The sequence below is a fragment of the Dipodomys ordii genome, unplaced genomic scaffold (assembly GCF_000151885.1).
Source record: "Dipodomys ordii isolate 6190 unplaced genomic scaffold, Dord_2.0 Scaffold140, whole genome shotgun sequence".
Taxonomy (NCBI): Eukaryota; Metazoa; Chordata; class Mammalia; order Rodentia; family Heteromyidae; genus Dipodomys; species Dipodomys ordii.
In genome coordinates, this window is record NW_012267356.1 from 4,052,461 (window position 1) to 4,078,125 (window position 25,665).

Consider the following 25,665-nt stretch of genomic DNA (forward strand, 5'->3'; position numbering starts at 1 on the left):
CACTGGCTCCTTATATTATCCGGGTTTCAACTATTGGTTAGTGTAACAGAAACATTGTTTTACTCTGTATTCCTGTTTATTGCTAGTAAGTTTGGCATCATATTAAAGATGCTTGCTGGTCGTTAGAATTTCCTTTTCTATAAATCCTGTTCATATCTCTACACATTTTTTTAAATGAAAGTTTTTGTCTTTATGTTGTTGACTTGTGAAAGTTCTCTAAATATTTTAAGCAACAGGGCTGGGAAGGTGGCTCAGTGGTACAGTGCTTGTCTTGTATACATAAGGCCCTGGGTTTGATTCCTCAGTACTACATAAGCAAAAAAAGTTGGCACTGCAGCTCAACTGGTAGAGCATTAGCCTTGAGCTGAAGAGCTGAGGGACAGTGCTCAGGCCCAGAGTTCAAGCTCCACAACCACAAAAATAAAATAAAATAAAATAAAAAATTAAGCAACACAATCACATGTGTATTAACTTTACCCACATTCTTTATCAAATACCAATTTCTAATAACTTAATGCATTTTAAAATAGTTATGCTCTTAAGGTTTCTGATGTGACAAGACAGCTTTCTATATTTTCCTTCATTAGCTTTACATTTGTGGGTTGATTTTCCACATTTTAATCCATCTAAAATCTACTACTTGCAAGCACATGTAGTAGAAGTACAAAGTATTACTTTTTATGTAGTAATACATGACCAATAACCATGTGATTTATATTTTAATATTGCAAACTAAATACACTCCTCCAGGATGATGTATTGGTGTCATCTTTCTATTTAAATATATATTACAGACTCAAGAAGCTGAGATCCAAGGATCACAATTCAAAGCCAACTCAAGCAGGCAAATCCATAAGACCCTTATCTTCAATTGACAAGAAAAAAAAAGTGAAGGTATGGTTCATGTGGTAGAGTGTCAGCTATGAGTGAAAAAGCCAAACAAGAGTATGAGGCCCTGAGTTCAAGCAGAGAGAGACAGAGGGAGGGAGGCAGGGAGGGAGAGACAGATGGGGGGAAAGAGAGAGAGAGGGAGAGAGAGGAGAGAGATGAATATATAATCTTTTGAAATTCCTGGCAGGATTTACATAAAACCTAATATAGGCTGTAAATTTTCTAGGGTTATAGGAAAATTTTACTGAATTGCTTGAAGGCTCATAAAAGTCTCTATTTTGGCATTAAAAAAAAAACATTTTGCCCAGTATTTGTCCATTTCATCTCAATGTTAAAATTGCTTAGTTCATAACAAACTTTAATAAAAACCTGTACTTTTTGTATTATACATACATATATTTACTATTGCATATATTAATACAATATAGGCTATATATTAGAGGTAGGGTGGTAAACTGATAATTGTAGGTAAATCTCTATAATTTTTCTTTTTTCTTGTACAATTAAATGACAAAAAAATAAGGAGCTAACCGAATAAAGTCTCAGAATTTTTGTCCTGCTAGTCTTGTGCAGAGAAAAAGAAAATCTAGTTTGGAACATTTAAAAGCTAAATATGGTTCTAAGTCAAATACATATCTAAAAACTGAATATCAGCTCTCACATAATTACAGTATAAAATGCTGAATCCTGACACAAGGGTTCTTTAGCATAAACAGTACTAGTCTGTTACTAAATACATGATAGGTACTCATTTGTTCTGTTTTAGAGGTGTGTTTTCATAAACAAATACATTTTGGACTTGATTCTAGTATAATACTTACAATTGAAAAATATAAAGATTACTTGACTGCTAAGCTATTACTGTTATAATGGTCTAATAGATTTCTTTACCATCTACTTGCATATCTAAAGGCAGAAGCAATTGCTTTAAGCCTAGATAAACCAATTCCCAATTCATAACTCTCTACCCCGGGGATCTTGAGGAAGGAAGTAAAGACTGATACTAAAACCAGAGAGGGTTATCTCTGAGATGGATAATACTTCTCTAATTCTAATTTCCATTTTCTCCTATGGGATTAGATGGTAGAGAATTCTTTCTCTAATAGATTAGGGATAAAATCTTTCTTAAAATTTATGGAAAAAGAATATTAGGCTACTGACATGAACTTTGAGGAAAGAATATTTATTCTTCCTGAATTCTTTGTGCGTTTTGAATTTGTATCTCTTCTAGACCAGAATAATATTTTCATCCTCTTCTCTATTACCTGAAAACTCTGCTTTCAGAAATAAAACATATCCAAGTAGAGTTGCATGTATTCAAGTAAAAAATCAAAAATCATATTTGTACCTTTGTAGTGTCTATGCTTGCTTTTTATCATGATTAAGATGAATTTCTGTCATTATAACTTCAGTCATGCAATAGTTTTAAATTTAAAAAATACTGTTATAAATGTTTATGGGGAGGGCATTAATTTATTCCATACTTGATGGATTACTGTATATAGAATACACAAGGTTATTTCATCTCAATTCTCTCTGCTGTCCAACTGAGCAATAGAATTGGATCTGTTCCTCTAATCTTGTACCCTGTTGATAGAGAGCAGCCTTCTGAAGCCACCATAATCACTCACATTGTGTCCTCTATTTCATACTCATCACAGCTCTTCCCAACCTAACACATTCACCATAAACCCCACTAAACCTCACAGGATGCTACCTCCTTCTGTGCCACATAGCTTCCTAATACACATACTGAACCAGGGAGAACAGGCAGTCACAGCACTGGAGCACACAGCAATTGGTGTCACCTAGCACCTTGACTGCTCCTTCTCCGTAACATTGAAACAGTTCATTCTCATGTGCATTTCTGAAGGCATGACCATACTTCTTTCTCTTTCTTTCTTTTCTTTCTTTCTTTCTTTCTTTCTTTCTTTCTTTCTTTCTTTCTTTCTTTCTTTCTTTCTTTCTTTCTTTCTTTCTTTCTTTCTTTCTCTTTCTTTCTTTCCTTCTTTTTCTTTTTTTCTTTCTCTCTCTTTCTTTCTTTCTTTCTCGCTCCCTTCTTCCTCCCCCTCCTTCCTTCTCTCCCTCTTTCCCTCCCCCCCTCCCTCTGTTGGTCATGGAGCTTGAAATCTGGACCTGGGCACTGAGCTCTTCAGCTCAATGCTAGCCCTCTACCACTTTGAGCCACAGCACCACTTCTAGTTTTGTGGCAGTTAATTGGAGGTAAGAGACTCACAGACTCTCCTGCCTCTGATGGATTTCAACTGCAATCCTCAAATGTCAGCCTCCTGAGTAACTAGGATTACAGACATGAGCCACCAGCACTCGGCATGCCATACTTATTCAGGCCTAGTATCTGCTTTCTGAGATTTCTGTTAACATTTGTCTTTTGTCCTAGAAGTGTCTGCAATGTTCTTCATAATCATCGTTTTGTCACTTAACACAGTAGGATAATGCACACAAACTCTGTAAAACCAGTTTGCATACAAACCAGACAGTTCTACACAGAGAATGGGTTTACAGTACTACTTATTAGCACTTCACTGCTTCAAAGTGCAATGTGAATCTTCTCCTAGAGAGTAAGGCAGTGTTCTGTGGCCCAGAAATACTGAGACAAAGGCTTTTAAAATCTCTAATCAGAGATTAATGCTGTCTGATCTCTTTTCCGCTCTAAATTACCAACTACCTACTATAAGTTAGACACAACTATGGAGGATACACAAATAAATAAGCACTCTCTGTCTTCAAAAAGATCAATCTAGTGGGGATAAATGTCTTGATTTTGGGTTTTCCTGTGGCTTAGAAATTCTGTGATAATGCAACTTGACAACAGGCAACTCCCACCCCCCTCCTACATTTTAGTTGCTAGTGCAAAATGGAAATCTGAGGGGAAAAGTTCACTGGTAGGCAGTCATAAGTCCAGCTTTCAAGTACATCCAGAATGGATAAATTTTCTTATGACCTTCACTGTTGCTCCCCAAAGAAATCTACCACCATCTCTCTTTAACAGATTCTTGTGCTTTGATCATTCATTGGTCAACACTGATATCAGTGTGATCCCTTAGAAATTTACATGATATCATTTTACTCTTCTGCTCAAAACACTGATGACTCTCCATGTTACTCAGGGTAATTAAGAGCACAGGAGAGATTGGAGTGTATTCACTTCTTTTATCTTGCATCTCAGTATTCCTGGGCTAAAGAACACCGCCTTACTCTCTAGGAGAAGATTCACATTGCACTTTCGAAGAAGTGATGTGCTAATTAGTAAACCCATTCCGTGTGTTGCACTGTCTGGTTTTACAGAATTGCTATGCATTATCTTAGTGTTAAGTGACAGGCTTAATAGTCTTAGTATCCCAGGTAATGAGCCTCTCCATTGCTGCTCAGTGCTCTTCTTCTATATACTTACATGTCCACTCTACCTTGGCCTACCCACTGCCTACTCACAGTATCATCTCTGCTGGCAGTGCTTTTTCCCAACAGAGTCCCTTGGCTCACTCCCTCACCTCCAGGCCTTTGCTCAAATTTCACCTTCAAAGGGAAGCTTCCTGACCCACCTCCCTGCATTCCTGATCTCCTTACCTAGAACAACCTCCTATTCTGAAGAGTATGACCACCTTCTAACACACTAAACCTTCTTCTTATTTATTTATTGCTTCTGTCTTCTTTCTCCTCGACTTGGCACGCACTCTCTCTCTCTCTCTCTCTCATACCCCCCTCTCTCTGAAAGTACTGAGAATTGAATTCAGGGACTCCTGCTTGTCCAGCTTGCTCTTTCAGGTGGTACTCTGCCACTTGAGCCATTCTTCCAGCTTGCCTTTTTGTTGCTCATTTTGGAGGTGGAATCTCATAGACTTTTATGCCTGAGCTTACTTCTAACTGTAATTTTCTGGATTTTTTTTTAAAAAAGCACTAAGTAGTTGTATAAAGGGCTTGTAGATCATCAATATCAGTTTGTGAGTATACTGCATCTTGTCACCACTTTCATCATTGTGAATAACTGGCATTATAGGTGTGGGCCATCAGCACCTGGCTAACCTAGTGTCTATAACCTCAACAAGAGCAGAGATCCTTGCTTGTTTACTGATGTTCCTCAAGCATGAGAAACAGTGCATGGAACCCTCAGTAGTTGCCTGTCAAACTGAATGAAGTTTATCACTGCTTTTTTTTCTTTTGGTGAGATCCTGGGGTTTTAATTCAGGGCTTGGCACTGTTGCTCAGTGTTTGTGTTCAAGACTAGTACTCTACCACTTGAGCCAAAGATCTATTTTGTGTTTTGGGTGGTTACTTAGAGATAAGAATCTCTTGGGTTTCCTTGTCTAGGGAGCTTTGAACTATGATCTCCAGTTCTCAGCTTTCTAAGTAACAAGGATTACAGACAAAAGTCATACGTGCCTGCTTCAGTGCTCTTTTTATAGCAAGGTAGCTGTTTTATGGGGGAAAAAACCTGGGAATATATCCTAAATTCAAACTGTTACCTATTGTAAATAGTCCTTTACTTTAAAATATGAAAATTTTGTAAAAGATACATGTCAGTGAAAAGAAGGGCACATGGGCTTGAATTTCAGGCACATGATACATTTTATCTAAAAGCTTTAGGAATCTGCTGGTCTGGGGGCTATATGAGATTGTCAGTACATATCGCTAAAAGGCCTTTTTCTTAAACAAATTTTACAAAGGCCGATTATGATTGATGAACCTAGCATTAGGGTAATGTTATCAGAGATACTTTCTATTTCTGCCCTTTGTGGGGAGGTCAGATTATAATCATGTTAGAACTGAACCAATCCCCACACAATGCTTTATTCATGTTTCAGGAGTAAGCCACTCATAATAAGCCTAGCTGTTTGAGGATAAATTAAACCAATTCTTGATGTATAAACTCAATACACATAGAATTTAGTAAAACGTCTGCTAAAGGTGACTATATAATTTTTCCATGTTTTCTAATGAGGCTAAAATTTGAATTTTATACTTCTTCAGTGAAATAATTAATTTTCATCATTGTATTTATAAAGCATAGACCATTCTAATCCTTTCTACATGCTGCTGTCCACAATTTAAGCAACAATACAAATATCACCAATGTACTGAAGAAATGCATCATTCAAAAAACCCAACTTATTTGGCTAGGGGTAAATATTATCAAAGTACATTATACACATGCATGAAAACATCTTAATGAAAATCAACATTCTGTATCATTAATAGGTAGTAATGATTTTAAAAAATCAAAGTACTATTTCATTTTTTAAAAATTAGCATAGGAAATTAGTTTGTAGACACACAAAGGCTGTTAACAACGTCTCAAACACCTGATCAGTTGTTGGCATGGGATAATGAACCGGAACATTTAGAAGTCAATGATATCATCCCTTTCATATTATTTTGTCTTTTTTGCCTTGAATTTCTTAACGACAGCTTGAAAGAAGAAGGAGGGGTGCTCACGGATACAGAATACTAATCTGTACAAAGAGATGAAGGCTTTTTACCATTGTGAATGTCATTTCTTTGAGATATTTGACATTTTCATTTTACACTTTAGGCTCATTATAAAGAACTCCTGCAAATCACTGAAGATAATCCCAGTCCAAATTATAAATATACCAGAGCAAATTTTCTCTAAACCTATTTAGAAGAACTAAATCCTACACAAACTCCCAGCCAGTAAAAGGTAGAAAGGTTTAATGTTACAGAACAGCATCTAAAAATGGTGGTTATATTCATGGAATTTATGGATAATTCAGATACTTTTATATTGTGTTTTAAATTTATGCATTGGCATTGTGCATTAGAAATACATGCCAAAAATTTCCTTCAAGAAAAAGCAAAGTATGTAGCTTACTGGTTACATATTTCCTGGTCTGGCACAGATGTCTGTTTTTCCTTCATAAGATCGGTAAGACTGCTGACCCCATCAGCAGTATGGGAAAACTGACTAAAAGCGGGAGGCAGGAATTTCTGCCCTGAATAACTTCAAGTTCAAGAAACATTAAGAGTAGCATCTCAGGAGACATGGCCACATTGGATGAGCTGTCTTTCCACAGCTTTGCAGCCATGGCTGTTCCCAGAGGCAGCATACTGGGTTTGTCCTTTAACTGTAACTCTGAAGCAAACAAAGACTGTCAAGACACAGTATCCTGCTGATACATAGGGAGTTTTCCATTTTAGTCCTGTAGGGACCCTCCTAGGAAGATCCAGCTGAAGACAGAAAGGAGAAATGCTTCTGATGTCACCTCTAAGTTCCAGGCTATTTCCTGTATACCATCTACTTAACCTGGCACTGGTTTTGGTGATACAGACAGCCAAGGCATGGACAGTATAGTTTCTCTAAACACTACCTCAGGTCGTCTTTCAATCCATTGAGCAAAGACTTAGTTCATAAGTCTTTCTCTATTCACTAATGAGATAACAGGATTTGGTTCAGAATAGAGCAAGACCCCAGTGCCTGGTTCCTTTCATTGCTTCATGAGTACAAGCTGAAACCTAATACTTAAAACAGAACTATAGAATATTGAAATTTCTGATGATTGCTTGAGTCAAGACAAAAATCTTTCTTACCATTCTGTTTATGCGTACAAAATCTTCAGGTTTTTTTGCCCAAGGAGGAAGATCAACATCGTTTACCACTACTTCATCTTCTCGAACACCAAGATGGTAGCCATTACTGTTGACAAACATCTCAGGTAGGTAGTAAAACTCTGGAATTAATTCCTGTTATGAATAAAAGGTAACAAATTTAATGACAATATAAAATCATTGAATAAAATTATTAGCTTTTAACTTACTAAATGGTATAAAACACTTTCTTCACCTAAAACCAATATTTTAGTTCACCTATTCTTTTACTTAATTTTTCAAACTTTGAGTCTGAGAAGCTGAAATATTTCTCTTAAATAATTGGCTTGAAAATTTACAAAAGCACTATTTTAAAGTATTACCCATTTTGATCTTCGCTGGCCTCAAATTAATATAGATACATTTCACAATTAGCATTAGTAATCAAATATGTAAAATGATACCAACAAGTCTGTATTGCTTAAGCACCTTTTCTGAATGTTAATCAATTCAAGTTCTAAAAAGTTGTTGACACTATTTACTAAACATCATACAATATTTTCTCTTTTCCCTTTTTAATATACTAGTAATTACACTACAATATATTTATGAAATGCTCAAAATTTTTTTTAAAAAGCACAAAGTTTTGACTTGATGAAAAAAGTTTTGACTTGATGAAAAAAGTTTTGTACCAATTGCTGGCTTGAACTCAGGGTCTGGGTGTTGTCCTAAGCTTTTTATTCAAGGTTACTACTCTGCCACTTGAGACACAGATCCACTTCCAGCATTTATGTTGGCTAATTGGAAATAAGAGTCTCATAGACTTTTCTGCTGCTCTGGCTGGCTTCAAACTGCAATCCTAAAATCTCAGCCTTCTGAGTAGCTAGAATTACAGGTGTGATCTACCCACACCTCTGACAAGTTTTTCTTCAGGGCCTCATGCATGCTAAGCACTCTACTACTTTACTACTGTTTTCAAATAAATTATTTTTATACCTCCTACTGAACACAATAAAAAGAACATCATGTTACCATTAGTTGTAAATATTTAATATATGCCACTGAAATATAGCCTAGTAATAAATTCGATGTAAAGACAAATTGTTTTACTTATACAGCTAAGTATGATATAACCAACTTGCATGTATTTTGCCTAATGTCTAGTAATGAGGCTAATATACTTCAGAATAAATCTGAAAGAGGAAAACTGATGTTTAGAAAGAAAAATTAGAAAGAATGGTATTGTACCATTTGAAAAGAAATGAAAACACCTGGAAAAATTATGTTAAGTGAAGTAAATCAGTCCCAGAGAGACAAAAGGCACATGCTTTCCTTTATATTTGGAAGCTAGATTTAGCTTATAAATTTGTAATTAAATATGTTTGGTAGTATGCAAGTATATAAAAATGAATTAACTGAATTACAGTAGATGCAAGGGAGAATTCTAACAATGTAATTCCAAAGTCCAAAGTTCAACAAAATAAACACAAGGAAATTGATACTTAGAAAGGGGTGGGATAGGGTTAAGGGGAGAGAGAGAGCTGGATGAAGAAGGGAGAATACAGACAATAATCCAATGTATAGTCTACTAAATTAAGGAGGGTGAAGGGAAAGGTAGGTAGGGAAGGATAGGTGAAAATGTTGAAATGGGTGACACTGATCAAGATGCACTGTATCCATAAACTGCTTCATTAAATGGCAACTCCTTTGTACAACTACTTAAAGAAAACAAAAAGATCATAAAAGTTTTTAGTGTTCTTTTTTTTTTGTAAATGAGAGAAAATGAAAAATAACATGAAACATGAAAAAAATTGTCAGAGGGGTGTGGGTGGATCACACTTATAATCCTAGTTTTGTGCATACCATTTATGCCATCCTTTCCCAAATTTCAAAACTTTGAATTATATGCTGAATAAAATAATACATTTATTTGTGTAACTTGATTAGTACTGACAGAATCGTACCTGAACTTTGAATCTTACTGTAATCTCTAAAGAGATGTATATAAAAAATTAAAGTTATCAGATTTTTGGGCTCTTAAATGTATTTGGCTCTTAATTTTCTAAGAAAAGTAAATGGAGGGCTGGATGGTGGCTCAGTGGAAAAGTGCTTGCCATGCATGCCTGAGGCCCTGGGCTTGATTCCTCAGCACCACATAAGCAGAAAAAGCCAGAAATGGGCGGTGGTAGAGCTCTTGCCTTGAGCTGAAGAGCTGAGGGACAGTGCTCAGGCCCAGAGTTCAGGCCCCACAACCAACAACAGAAAGAAAGGAAGAAAGGAAGAAAGAAAGAGAGAGAGAAAGAAAGAAAGAAAGAAAGAAAGAAAGAAAGAAAGAAAGAAAGAAAGAAAGAAAGAAAGAAAAAGAAAAGAGAGAGAGAGGGAGGGAGGAAGGGAGCAAGGAAGGAAGGAAGGAAGGAAAGAAAGAAAAGCATATGGAAAGCTCTAGCTTCACAGTTCTGCTACTAAAAATAATGTACTTGTCCCAGCGAAAGTGAGTGCTTATAGTAATACTCTGTGTGCATATGATCTTGATACAATCATTGTGAGCTATAGCAAAATCCTTGACATTTGTTTATTCATCTAATAAAGGTTTGAGTTCTGGAAACTATGCTGGATATTGAGAAAATAATGGAAAAGACATAGCCTTGTCATGTCTATATGTTCTACATGGCTGATGTATCCATAAATGGCTATAATGCACAACCATAATACCTGTGAAAGAAAGGGGTAGAGAGGAGAGAGCAGGGAACTTAGAGCAAGTGAGGAAATACTTGTGAGTATATCACAGACAAGAAGATCAGGGGAAGGGGCAGGAAGACCATTAGAGAGTGCTAAGAAGTGAGTGAGGCTGGAAGTCGTAAGGGTAAGAAATAGTGGAGACAGTTCAGGATGGCGGTGTATGCGAGATCTATAGGGAGACAGACGATAGAGACTGTTTTGCAAAGGCTAGGCTCTGAATTTTGTCTAGTTGGCAACCAAATACTGGAAAAGACTATGGTCATGCTCATATCTGTTTTACTGAAAGAAACTGGGTGACAAAGCAAGGGCTGACTGGAGAGGAGAGAGAGTAGATTTGATGGTTTGTGGGGAGAAGAAGAATGAACAGCACCATGATCTGGGACAGGACTGCCAGGGTGAGTTGGGGGTAGGGATGAATATATAAATTTGGGAGTCCATGCCTATATAGAAGTGAAGGAAAATTACATGACTCATACTGGAAACAAATATGTATTCACAGAAAACTATGCACAGGACATTAACTGTACCAGACTTGAACTGCTTAGGAGAGAATTCCAATAAATATAAACACATTTTGAAAGATCTAAATGTGAGAGGGAAACAGAAAAGAAAGGCTTATGTGGAGGGACATGTTTAGTTGCAAATAATAATGTGTCTTAACCCTAGGTGGTGACAGAAGTTACAGCATGTTTCTGCAATGTTTATCCACATGATTATCATGCACTTGATGTGTGAGCTGGTTAGCAGGGCACAGTCAATCAATCAGCAAAGGAGACATTTGATCAGAAGGCAGAGGAAAGAACCATTGCTACTCTTAGGTGTATCTAACCAGAAATGACTAATTATTATCTAATGACTTCGATGTATTATCCTGATGCAGTTTTCTTCTGCTCTTTTTTTTTTTTTTTTTACTGTTTGGGAATGCTCATGCAGTTTTGTCTTGAAGGGTGATTTATTTGTAACAGACTCACATAAGTCAGTGATTTTTCTTGCTGCGTTCCTTCAGTTATTTGTGGTTCTGTCCAATGTGTTTATGTCTTTGTCTTCAGGAACAGTAAAGATATATACCCACACTGACAGAGCAACATGTATTTATTTTTTATTTAAACAGTCCAAAGACTCTCAATCTAGCATCCACTATCTTGGCACAAGTGTTTCATGGAGTCTTTCTCATTCTTTCCTGTGGTATAGCATCCTATAAAATTCATGGTTAGTATCTACTAGTAAATATAACTTTCACTGAATGTCATTAAATTAGATTCATAAAGGCACAGGACACATAGGACTTAATATTAATAACAGTTTGAGCAAAAGCAAATTTTCAAGCGTTACTTTGGGAGATTTTCATTGTGAGATGAATCCCTCATAGCTCTTGGTGCTATGCTTTGCATGCAGCAGGTGCTCATTAAATATTAAACTATTGAAGATATTAGATGAAGTTATTTTAATATCACTAGGGACTTCTGGGGAATCTGCAGATGGTTGGAAGAATGCCCCAAGATATGGTAGGACTCAATGAAGAACTTTATTAAATAAGTTAAATAATAAGCCTTGAAATCTGTACTTTTGTAGGGAAACTTCTGCAGTTTCAAGAAAAATATTACATTGTCTATTCTAGCTATATTTAAAAGACTCAGAACACTAAGGATTTAAATTTAAGTTAGCAGAAGTTGGTTTTAAGGCCTGGGGATGTGGCTTGATATTATAGTGTGTACTGAGCATACAGAAGGCCCTAGGTTCAATTCCCAGTATCTGGAAGGAAAGTAAACAAACAAACAAAAACAAAAAAAAACAGAATTTTTAAAAATTGTCACCACAAATGTTCCTAGGTTGCAAAAGGAGGCCCTTTACCAACCTAATGTAAGCACTGTGGAGTGAGGGCACTGAGAGCTGGCCCTTACCAGGGACAGAGTGAGGCTAAGATAGGTCTGTCAATGGAGACTGAGACAGAGTGCTTCAGTGGGAACATCCTAAGATGTTCTTACTAGAGCTAGCCCTAGTAAGTAGTGTTACCAGCCTTTAGAACAACCTCATATGGTAGGACTTTTTCTGCCCCTGTCTTTCATTTGACTGATGAGAATGTGATTATAAATTAGGGTGTTAACTAGGCTATTGGCATAAGCTGTTAGAGGTTTGATATTTGAAGAGACAAGCTCTTCCACATTTCCCGCATTTCCAATGGTGGGAATAGTCACTGAACAGATACATTTTTAAGCAGATATGAGGATACCTGGAGCAACATTTATTGGCAAGGTCTTAGAAGCTCCAAAATACTAGATTTATCAGTGACTGAAGCTGTCTAAGTCTTAAGTCCCAGGTTGGGGACAATATATGCCTATCTAAAGGGGAAGAATGACTCCAATCACACAACTCTAGGGAGATGGAGTTGAAGTAGCAGAATAGTGTGTATATTTTGTATCTCAGATTTATTGTTTTGAACTATTGAATAGCATTTATTTTATTAACAGTTAATATGCTAATGCACATTAGTAGCATGTGATTTATAGTTACATTTATGTTGCACAAAATATTTGCTTGGTAAGCCAAGCTTTGATGGCTCACACGTGGAAACCTAGCTACTCAAGAGGCTGAGATCTGAGGATCCCAGTTCAAAGCCAGCTTGGGAAACTGGATGTGATGCTGTGGCTCAAACTCGTAGAGCACTTGCCTTGAAGGAAAAAGCTCAGGGATAGTGCCCAGGCCCCGAGTTCAAGCTGCATGGCCAACAACAACAACAATACAAAAAAGAAAGAAAAAGATTTGCTTGGTTTAATAATACAGACTAAGGGAATATTATCTCTGAGGTCTACTGGTTTTATATGAGAGGATAACAATGATTATATCTTTGCTCTCAGATCAGAAGAAGCTAATGGAATATTATCTCTGGTCACTACATCTTGAAAGAACAGGTGTCATTTAATGTGTCTTACTAAGCCTTAGCACAATTCTAAGTGTTTATAACATTAAAGAAAAGCTTCCAAGTATTTTAAAAATATTTTTAATCTCCACAGAAACATTACGAAGGAGGTATTCTCACTTTCCTTTATAGACATGAACATAAATTCAAAAAGGTGGGTAATTTGCTAGTGGGTAATTGCTAATCACTGGCTGCAAATGGATGGTAAAGTCAACATTTAAACCCAGGCACTTAAATCACAGGGTCTCTGCTCTTCTATTCTTTCTGCCTTTTAAAGCAACAATGAGGTAATTCATCTGACTAGTTTGTTTTAATTTTCTGTATTATAGCTATTGTTCTTTTTAAAAATTCATATGATTTTATATTCCACAAAGGGAAAAATACATGTTAGTAGGGATCTTGCCTAATTTTTTTCCATTATTAACACTCATTCATTAAAAAAAAATGACACAACCAGGTGCCAGTGGCTCACACCTGTAATCCTAGCTACTCAGAAAGCTGAGATCAGAGGATTCAAAGTCAGCCTCGTCAGGAAAGTCTGTGAGATTCTCAGCTCCAATTAACTACCAAAAAATAGTTGAGAACTGAGCTGAGATTCAAATGGTAGAATGCTATCCTTAAGCACAAAAACTCAGGGACAGCACCCAGGCCCTGAATTCAAGCTCAGGACTATGACTACAATAACCACAAATCAACAACAAACAACAGCAACAAAAAACAACAAAAAGCATACCAACACATAATACACATCCCATAAATACTTGCGGAATTAAAAAGTTAAAAAAATGAAGCAAGGAATTGAAATTATGGCTCCAGTTGGTAAAGCACTAGCCATGAGCAAAAAAGTCAAGTGTAAGAGTGAGGCTCTGAGTTCAAGCTCCAAGTTCAATTAAATTTAATTTACAATTAAATGAATTAAAATAAATACTTAAAATTAAAAACTGAAGCAAATATTGCAACATGTTCACCATGTTATGAAGTTCACACAGGAAATATTGATTAAAAACACTGATGGACCTTGTGCCAGTGGCTCATGCCTATAATCCTAGGTACTCAGGAGGCTGAACCAGCCAGGGCAGGAAAGTCCATGAGACTCTTGTCTCCAATAAACCAAAGAAAACCGGAATTGGTACTGTGGCTTAAATGATAGAGCTTGAGCAGAAGAACTCAGGAACAGTGCCCAGGCCTAGAGTTCAAGCCCCGTGACTCACAAAAAAAAGCCAAAACAAACAAACAACAACAAAACAACAACACTGATGGCCCTAGTTTTTACATTGCATTTATTAACATAGAGGGATATAGATAAGAAGATGGTGGCCTAGGCAGCAGTTCTGGGATGGACCCTCCTACCGGGCAACTGTTATTTTTTGTGCATTAGAATCAACTACAGCTGATTTGAAATCCAGAATTCTAGCTAGCCTGGGCAATTTTCTTAATCTTATGAAAAAATAAGTGTCTTGATTTGCAAAATGGTGAGGATGAAAGCAATAAACTTTTAAGGTAGATGTGAATTTAGTTGAGTGCACAATAATGCATTTCACAGCTTGATATTATAAATGTTTCAGAGGATAATCTCTACCTACTTTTGGAGATCAAAATTGTTACTGATTAAAATTATTACTGCTGAGTTTATCCAGTACCAAACTCTTCCTACAGTTTTGTAGGATGACATTATCACTTTGTGTTAAATAAATACCTATGTAGACAATTCAGACGACTCAGGTGTTTTATCAACTATCCAGACTAATTTATACTTACTTGACTAATTTAGTAATATGCACTTCAGCTTCTAGGTTTATACCTAAATATACAATAAGATGAAATGGTATAAACCAAACTAGAATTCCTTTTAACTGGTCACTTTTAGACCTTTTTCAGGGAAGGGTGTTATGCAGCATAACACCTTTCATCCCTGTGGTGTTTCTACATTATCATTCTACATTATTCAACATTCTACATTAACATTCCCATGATTCCTGATTCCCTCTGCATAACACCCATGATCCCAGTGGGATCATTAGCATCCCTCTCTATAAAAAGGCAGTCTATTTCCCTGATTTTTGCATACAGGCTGCTTTGAGCATGACACAGTGCATGACAAAACAACACTTAGGGCTTTTAGGGAAGCCTAATACTTAACAGATTTATGGGCTTTGTCCTCTTAGAAGCCAACTACAACCTAAATAGGGTATTCCCCTTGCTGGAGAGATCATGTGAGAGACAGACAGGCTTCAGCAATCCCCAGATGATTTAGGATTCTCTGGCCTAGCCAAGTTCCCCAGCTGTCATTGTGTGGCAAAGAGTGGACCTCTGCTCATTGTGTGCTTTTTGTGGTAGTATTTTTAAATATTTAGGTCTAGGACAATATCTCTGGACATCAAAAGATTCTTAAAATAAAAGACAGAGGTCCAGGGTGAGGATTATTTCCCTATATACTGAAAACAAAATCGAGCCAAGGGGTAAAGCTCAAGTCAAGAGTGTGTCTGCAAAACCACTCCGTAAAATTTAAGATAGTGAGTTACAGACGTGTATAGCTACACAAGTGTATTCTAGAAATCTTAAAGACATTATAAACAATATTCCCCCTGATCTTGCTGCAAAAGGATTTATATGACTACTTTCTAATAGTGAAATTTTAATTTGACATACAAAAAGTCCAACAGATTTTATAGCTGCTTAACCAACTTGGGCAAAGGAGGCCTTGGCTCTAGCTTCCTACCGTGATGAAGCAGGGAGAAAAAGCTACTCATATATAAACAAGGCTATTTTCTTCCCTTTCCCATAGAGAATGATTCATAAGGAAAAATATAAACCCCAGTAAATGTAATAATAAAATGAAGGCACAATGAATGGGGAGCCATGCCTAAATAGCCACAACTTAGGATACTGCCTACTCCAGGACACTGGTCCCATGTGCCCAGCTGGATTTCAGAATTACTATGAACCAGCAATTGCTATCCACCTACCCACTCTCTTCTTTTCAAATGATGTCTGCTGAGATTTACCTGTTCTTGACACACAGTAAGCTGAGTGAACACAGGACAGATATCTGTCTTTATAGTTCCTACATCTCTGAATTAGGGAATGCTGTACAATATTAGCATGTGGTTCTGTGCAGATCATAAGTCACAAGACTTTGACTGAGACAGTAGGAGATGAGATTTGTATGCAACAAATTCGGCACATTTTGAATGTAGGAGGTATGTGGGATTATGACTGGAGTGAGGATCGTGGTACATTGTTTCCAAAGGTGCCTACAACAATCCTTCCCAGTATCCATGTCCTTTTAATATATGACTTTGCCATCCATTTTACTAGGAAGTGGAGTCTATTGTCTTCTCTCTTAGTCTCTACTTCAGGGCCTGGGAATTAAGTGGCTTTTTAGCTCCCATTTTGGATCCTCTTGGTAGCCAGCTATGATGAAAAAGTAGAGTTATCTTGCTAGAAAGATAGAAAGAATCAGCTAGAGGTACATTCTTTCCTCCAACCTTGCTAAGCCATCAGACATGTCAATGGAGTTATTTGAATCCACCAGATCCAGAAGGGCCACTGTGTGATCAAAATATGTGTATCTGATAAGACCAATTGCAGAACTGTGGTTCTTTAATGGTCATTATTGTGTTTTTAAGCCACCAAGTTTGAGGGTAGTTTCTCAGCAATGAAGAATCCGAGTATGACTTGAATGTACAATTCCAAATAGTCACAGTGGCAGGTTCTGAGAAGATGATCATGCAATGGGCAACAGGCCATCTAATGGAGAAAGCACTGACATCACTGAATGGATTCACTGATGGTTCTGGCTTCTTCTTTACCTGCCTATGTGTAATCTATGCAGCACTTAATACCTAGGTACCACTTCTACCAAATAGGACCTGTTTTGTAGGTTGTATCATATAAGCAACAAACAAGTCCTATTTAAAACTAAACCTTATTTTTAAAAAAAGAATGGGGTCAATGACCACAACTTGTAGTGTACTTATATGGAAGCACATTAGATAATAGTTTGCCTACTTATGGAAACTGCTGCTATGCCTACTTTTCTCCCATTGATAAACTGCTGTTAATCAGCTTCTCTTTAAGGAAAAAGGCCAAGTAGTTTAAAATTTCCGAAACAACAAACAGTATGAGAAGATAATATTATTTAAAAATGGTAAAAATGAATATTGCAACAGGCATTTTGTGCCTGCAAATGTGATTTCTAGTTTTAACAGCCATAGTAAAACCCTTTGGTACAGTTAATAGCATTATATGCATTCTGTCAAAATAAGAAAATATCTTCAAACACAATTTCTAATTTATAAGCTTATGACAAGTTCAAGCTGCAGAGAAATTGGACTTGAAAGTATGTCTTAGAATGATAGAAGACCACTATTAACACTATCATAATTGTATACCTATTGCATCAAATCTGACATTTCAGTTTAATATATTTTGTCGAGAAAGGGTACCACTTTATGGCTTCCTAGTGAAATCAAATCCAACCCAGACGTTTTCACTTTTCTAATATAATTCACTGCAAGGTTTTAAAGCTGCCAGCTCTACCCTGATTCCTTTTTTCCCCCCAAAAGATTGATGCCTGGGCATTCGTTAATTCCACCAGAGCGCATAATGGGTCACTGAGTCACTGGCAAGCACCTCCATTAACTGCATTAATTTACACTATGTCACCTTAATGACATTTTGTCACAGCTACCTTTCCTGACATCTACATAGCTATTCAAAAAGTAATATAACAACTTTTGAAGGCATTAAGGAAAATTAGTAGAAGAACTCTGGTAAGGTGGATGTCCTCACTAGGAGGACTAAGCTAGAAAGAAATTCAAGAGAAAATAAAAATCAAATACAAACTAACTGGTTTGTCTCAACTCCAGAGACCTCTCTGCTAAGGGGTCACTTCAGAACAGTCCTTCTTCCCCAGCTTGCGTTCATTAGCACAGGAAGAGACTGACATTAATAGAGAGAGACAGAATGAAAGCATCTAGTTTTCTCCCTACCAAGATTATCTCAGAAGATACTGCAGAGATGCTTTTCTTCTCTGGAAATGAAAACACATTTTCTTAAAAAATATATAGAATGCTGAGTTACAGTTTGGGGATAAGAAATAAAAACTTAAGGTTTTCACCCACAGTAAATGATTAACATTCTTAATAATATAGTCTTTTCTGATAAATTGGTAATTATTTTAGAATAATAGCGGTTATATACATAAAATATATTTTATACATGCATCATGTTTTACACATCATACATATAGAGATATCATGTATGTATGTGAAGGAAAGATGAATATATATTTGGTTGGACATACATGCATATGCATACACACACACACACACACACACGCACACACACACACACACACACACACCCCTAAAACTGAAAAACTGAGAAATCACACTTGTAATGCAACTTTCTATAATATCTAATATTGTTTTCAGATCACTAAAGATTCAAAACCCAACTGAAAAGTGGGAAAAATATGTGTTATTTTACAGGTGAATAAATGTACAAAAAATGTTGACCATTACTCAAAGAAATACAAACCCAAACAAAGGCTACTCCAGTTTTCACTCACCAAATCATCACTGCTTTTAACAACAATTAATGATGTGGAATTTAGAAAGAGGCAGCTTGCCTATTGCTATAGGGGAAATTACCAACTTTAAGAATGAGATTTGGCAATATTTTAAAAAATTTATAAAATGTACATGGTCATTGAGCCACTGATCTCACTAAGAGAAATCATCCTTTGCACACACACAAAAAACGTCACAGAGACGCCGCTATAAGGGTATTTAATGCAGCTTAACAGTGTCAGAAAGACAACCTTTATCAACTGAATAAGCTAACTCTTGTATATGTGTGTGGCACGCACCCTTTAAAAAGAAAAGGCTAGGTCCACATGCGAGATATTCACGATATATTATCATACAATATGAGAGGTTGGGTTGGTGGTAGAGGGAACTGAAAATGAGAGCAATCTGTGTAATGTCAAGCCAGGGAAATGAGCTCCTTATGAACCAATTAAGACTGAGTGGGGCGGGGGTGTTTATTCTGTATGATTGCCTGAGGACGGAAAACAAAAAAGCCTCTCAAGTTAGTGATAGCCACATTGGTCTTTTCCTTAATGATATGACTCCAGGAGCCCAGAAGAACAATTAGTAACAAAATGTGAATGTTGCTGAATTGGTTCTGAGCAGGAAAACAGCTGGGAGGATTTAGAGGGAAAAGCCTGATAAGGGGGTTGTTGGTCACCAGAGACTGAAAGGTAACTTGATGAAGTATCTGGTGGTCTAAACACTGATAAAGTTCTAGAAGGGGGTGGGGAGAAACAAGAACTATATTTACATAAATAAATAAATAAATAAAATGACCTGATCATGGATACATGAGAACCAGTTTGAATTTACTTGAAAAGCCAATCTTCTTTCTTGCTGATGTTAAGTAACAGTAAGTTGGCATTTTCATTTGCAATAATGTGATATAACGAGATGATATTCCTCTCTTCAGATATAAGTAATCATAAATGTAACTGAAAATCTTCAATTATTGATAAGAATGATTAACGCACATACAAAATATTTACTGAGTGCTTTTATATAAGTGTGCCAGTTCATGATATTGATCAGTGAAATTTTGTGGACTTCTTTATTCTGTGTTATTCTCAAAGTGATACGACTTAGGAAGCAGAGAAATCAGTTTAAAATAAAGGCTTATGGATAATTTTACAGTTAATTCCTCATATAAGTTATGTCTATTAGAAGAAAAGATGGGTCACCAGAGATTAAGTAGAGATGCTATCTTTTTTTCTAAATGTGAACAAGTTGTATATATAAATTAGTAATCATATAACATTTGAAAGCAACACAAACAACACATACAGATGTACTACAGTCAGTTCCATTTCCTTTGTGTTCTGCTTTGAAAAAGAACTAAAAAGAAATTGCAGGTATTCAATATACTTTTGAGCTTGGTAACAAAGTAATTGTGCTGTGTAAATTTTTTTTTACCATAGGTAAGTGAATATATGAATATTTCAAAAATTGACTTTAACCCATTGCCTGTTGTTAGATTAAGATCTAAAGCGGAAGAATAATATATCTTTATACTGAGTGACTGCAATAGGAAAAGCTTGCCATGAAGAAAAAGAGGCTTTAATAAGAAAATATCCTTTTCCTTTGCAATAACCTGATCATGTATTCTTACATAAAGCAAAAATTTAAAAATGCATTTTTTCCTTCATGCATTGAATACATTTCAACACATTTTATTTTTTTAATAAAATCTTTACATTTTTCTGAAAACAAGAGCCTGTGTAAATGAGTAACAAATCTTTGTGTTTAACAATACTTAAGTAGTACCAACTGTAAAATCACTCTGCTTTCTGGCAGTTCCTGAATATTGTGTATGTGTATGTGTTGGTTTAATCTAATGTGTATTGTTGCATAGTATCCCCAGGCACAGTCAAGTAAAAGCTAAGGCTGTACAGAAAAGCCTACATTTTAAATGGGTCTTGTCATTAATGCTTTATTAATTGCCCCGGGCTACACAAACCCAAAGCCGGGCAAGCTATAACAGTATGACACATTAAGGTCAAATCCAATTCCCGCTGTGTTTTATGGAATAGGCCAAATATTGAGTGAACAGCAGGAGAGGCAATTTATGAGCTTTTCTTTCCATCTCCTGATTATTCCATTTAAATTAGGTAGGAATTGTCTGAAATAACAAAGAGAATGCTTTAACTGAAAGAATCCCGAATTACATTTTTATGATGCTTAGAATTATTTCCTTTAAGATTAGAGGGAGTACATGATTGGAACAAAATGTCTAATGCACCCACTTAAATTTAACTAAAAAAATCAAAACTTCTACAGAGTTTTCAAATTTAATTAATAGCAACAAATAAAAATGCTTACCTTTACATCAGAAGTATCTCTCTGACTAGTTCTCCAAGACCTGGCAATGGATGAGAAGGTTCGATCTGGATGGTCAAATTTTCCATCGTTGGCATTGAGGAAGAAGGTTGTGAAAGGTTCCTAAAACAAAAAGAGAATCAGGACATTGGCCACTTGAAACACAGTCTTTCCTCATTCTTTGGTACAATTTGAGTCTCTCTGAGACCCTTCTGACATGGAAGAAGTACCAATATTAATGAGTCAAGTGGGCTTGGTTGGGACACTACCACTTTGGCACCTATGCTTTACAGCCTTGGCTTCTTTTCATGAGTCTGTTTGCCAATCTTGCGGTTTGAACTCAGCACCTTTGGCAGTATCTCTGAGCTAGCCCTGTACCACTTGAGCCAAAGCTCTACTCCTAGCTGTTTTGGTGGTCAATTGGAGATAAGAATGCCACAGACTTTCCTGCCTGGGCTGGATTCAAATCATGGTCCTCAGACTCAGACGCCAAAGTAGCTAGGATTACTGGTGTGTGCTACCTGCTCCCAGCCTTGATGAGCTTCTTGGAGTTGTCTTCAGGTTTGTAAAATCATGGGGTGCAAAAGTCTATGATCTTGTGATAAATGACTTTGAACAACACTTAGGACTAAAATTTTCGTTCTAATAATCAAGGCCATATACACTAACACTTCAATGAGAAAAGTCACTCTGGTGCTATGTCAGTATGGTATGGAATTAGATAGGTAATGTACCTCTTAAGGCACCTATGAAAGGCTACTCAAGAACTCGTTCTACATTTTGCTTCAATGATCTTTAAGATGTGAATTCTACACTGAGTGCCTGTGGCTCTGGCCAGTAATTTTAGCTACTCAGACAGCTAAGATCTGAGAATCACAGCTGGAAAACAGCAAGACAAGGTAGTCCCTGAGATTCTTATCCTCAGTTAACTACCCAAAAGTGGTAAGTGGAGCTATGGCTCAGGTGGTAGGTTGCTAGCCTTGAGCAAACTCAAGGGAAGCACCCAGGCCCTGAGTTCAAGCCTGAGGACCAGCTCAGAAAATAAAAATTAATAAAAACAATAAATCTGCTTAGTATCCTTTAATAGTTCTTCAGGGATTTATTTATTTATATTGTGAAAATACTGTTCAGAGGGGTTACAATTGCATGAGCAAGGTAATGAGTACATTTCTTATCAAGCATTGCTGCCTCCTCCTTTGTTTCCTCTTCCCATCCCTTCCCATCCCACCGCCCCCCACCCCTCACACCCCCACCCCGGCACCAAAGTTGTAAAGTTCGTTTTTCGACATAACATCTTGTACATCTCATTGATGCAATGGATACACCTGTATCCCTATTTAAACAATTGTTTTTTTCCCTTCCCCTCCACAAATTATACTAACATCAAATACAGTGAAAACAGGGGTTATACCATGGGAGAGGGACATACTAAGCAACAAAGAAATATCTTATAAATATATTAAAAACAATAGCAAGAAAGAAAAAAAAAACATTTGAAATCCTTATCTTGGGGTTCATTTCACCTAAAGTCAACTTATCTGACCTTTTCTGCTTGTCTCAGACATATACTAGTTATTGCAAATAAGAGAAACTATGGGACCTATGTTTCTTTGGGCCTGGCTTACTTCACTCAATATAATTTTTTCCAAGTCTTTCCATTTCCTAACAAATGGGGCAATGTCATTCTTACTGATGGAGGCATAGAATTCCATTGTGTATATATCCCACATTTTCTTGATCCATTCATCTACTGAGGGGCATCTGGGTTGGTTCCATATCTTAGCTATGATAAATAAATAATGCTGCAATAAACATAGTTGTGCTGGTAGCTTTAGTATTGTTTGTGATCATTCAGGTAAATGCCCAAAAGTGGGATTGCTGGGTCATAGGGAGCTCTATGTGGAGTCTTTTAAGGAACCTCCATACTACTTCAGGGTTTTAAAGAGAAAGTCTAAATACTTAATTTATTTTAAATGACCTTGAATGATCTGGAATCATTAACATCTTATATCATCTCTCCCACACATTTAAAAGTCTCTAAAGCTCCATCTTTTTGTCTTTTGCAGGGCGGAACACATTCATTACTTTCCTTTACTATCCTTTTCATCTTTTAAGTCTCAGGATGACATTTTCCCCCGACAAACTTTTACCAAAATTCTCCTGTGGGTTCCTAGAAATCTGCATTTCTTCAGCACTGAATATCATTCTTGGCTATAACTAGTTGTCAACTTGTCTACATTCCCTGATGTAAGAAGTTTCCATATCTAGCTTATCCAACATCTTACCTCCAGTACTTAGCAAAACTGCTCAGGTAAATTCTAGTTCCTGCTCTATTCTGAGGCTGCTACCTTTGGTTATCAGTGTCTGTCATCCAAGATACCTTCTTATAGCAGAAAAACCTTAGGATATCTTATCTCAATGTTGTAGAGCTTAAACCCTACCTCTACCTCTCAGACAGCTGAAATTACAGGTCTGTACCACCTTGTTCTTGATGACATTAAATTTCCTTCTAGTTAAAAAAAGATTAAATAATATTTATTTTTACTAAAGATTTATCAATTACTTACAAGTTTAGAAAAGATAAAATACATTTTCCTTTGTCATGCTTTAATTCTTTCTTAAAAGAAGACTGATGATATATTATTCCCAAGTTTGATAATACTAATAAGCTATATGCCATTTTCCTAAATACTTGTTTTTTTCTTTAATATATGTCTGTTCATCCCTTTAAGTACATTAAACATGGCTTTTCTCTTTCAAACTCTCTTACTTCCCACTAACCTCAAGAGATAATGGGCAATAACTACAAGTATTTGTCATTCTCAATATCATGTGAAATTTAGTGTGCTTGAATATCATCCATTGTATGTTTGTAATATGTTACCAACATTTCATTAGTGTTGAATGAAAGAAAGTGTGATGGCAGAATGATACAATAATACAGCAGGATGGGAGGCATTATTATTTTTTCACTAATATTGTTATTTAAGATTTTTAAGTGACATATGAGAGACAAATAGATGGCACCAAAATTAGATTAGGAATAAAACATTTATGAGATGCTTTTCACTAATTAATTTGCTTTGCAGATATAATTCACTATTAAAAATCAGTAGTGAAAATATCTGGTCACTAAATTAATTAAAATTTAAATATAAATATTTTTAAAAAGTATGGATAAGTTGAATAAAATATGATAGATATAAATTTGAATATTGGTTGAACTATTTCTCTGTCTTGGGCAAGTTGCTTCATCTTAAGCATCTGTGTCAAGCAATGTACCTCTCTTCATCTATGTAAACTGGGACTGACAATACCTTAAGGATAACTGTGGGGTTTAGATGAGATTATATAAAGTAACATAGAGAAAGCTTGATGTATCTTACCTGACATAGAGCTAGAAAATGACTACCAGCTTTCTGCACCATGCCACATATTTAATTATTGGTTCCCCATCAGACTACCAGACAGACCCCTGGGCTCCCTTGAAAGACTCTCAGTTCCTCATGTCATCTTCTCTTCTGTATTCCTGCACCAAGCCTGGAGCATGGCTCATAGTGGTGTTTTAAAAATGTTTGTTAAGCTGGGCACTGGTGGCTCGTGCCTGTAATCCTACCTACTCAGGAGGCGGAGATCTGATGATCATGGTTCAAAGCCAGCCTGGGCAGGCAAGTCCGTGAAACTCTTACCTCCAATAAACTACTCAAAAAAGCTGAAAGTGGTTCTGTGGCTCAAGTGGTAGCACTAGCTTTGAGCAGAAGCTCAGAGAAGTTGCCCAGGTCCAGAATTTACTGACTTTTACTATTTTATTAGTCTAGGACACAAGTCATTCATCTCTTCTGTGTAGATTGTAGGAAGAGATTAATTTGAAGGATCAGACTTGTCACCTTGTTTTTAAAAGATTTACTTGTCATCAGCCACTTGAAGCTGATTTCTTTCTCATCCTTAATTATGAAATCTTTTTTCATTTTACTGTAGGCATTATAAGAATAGCAGTGACTGGTACAGTAAAAATAAGTCTTAAATTGAAGCTTTTTATTTTTATTCCTGAAAAGAAGTTTATGAATCCAGTGGTGCCCTTTGTAGGGAATACTGAAGAACTCCAAATTTCATGGTCTTAAGTAACTTTTAAGAAGATCTGATTAACAACTGTCTCAGGGCTACATTCTGCATTACTGACATATTTTCTCATTATTCCTGAAGGCCTCCAGTGGTTATAGTGGTAGAGTACTAATAGAAATTGATAGCCTATTTGTTTATAAGTGAGTATTGATTTGCCAAGCTCTGATTACTGTGGAGATTACTTTTTCTATGTGTTTCCCTATTACCTTGAAGCCATGGTAAAAACCTTTTGTTTAAATTCAACTCATGCCTGCCTGCCTATTACAGAAGACCAAGTGCTATGTGAAATATAAAGTACTTTTACGTCTGTTCACCTGATGGGTTGAATGAGCCATTATTTTTCCATTATGACAGAAAAGTTTTCAGCTTGGTGATTACGATGTATAAGTGAATAAGTATTAAATACAATTTCAAGAAATTAATATATTAACACTCATTGGGTTTTAAAAACTTCAGGTCAGATCTTGACAGTATCAGTGGCCAATGGCAGACTTCCTTCTAATTTACACCCACCCCAAAACT

At 36.3% G+C, this 25,665-nt stretch overlaps 1 protein-coding gene across 1 annotated transcript in view; it reads right to left on the reverse strand.

The window, feature by feature from the left end:
• Positions 1-25,665, reverse strand: part of Nbea (neurobeachin) — a 546,038-nt gene that overhangs the window by 39,492 nt on the left and 480,881 nt on the right. Inside the window, exons 47-48 of the mRNA XM_013031451.1 lie at positions 21,025-21,144; positions 7,456-7,608 (exon numbers count right to left, since the gene is read on the reverse strand). Of these exons, the coding sequence (XP_012886905.1) occupies positions 7,456-7,608; positions 21,025-21,144 (273 nt within the window). The remainder of the gene's footprint in view (positions 1-7,455; positions 7,609-21,024; positions 21,145-25,665) is intronic.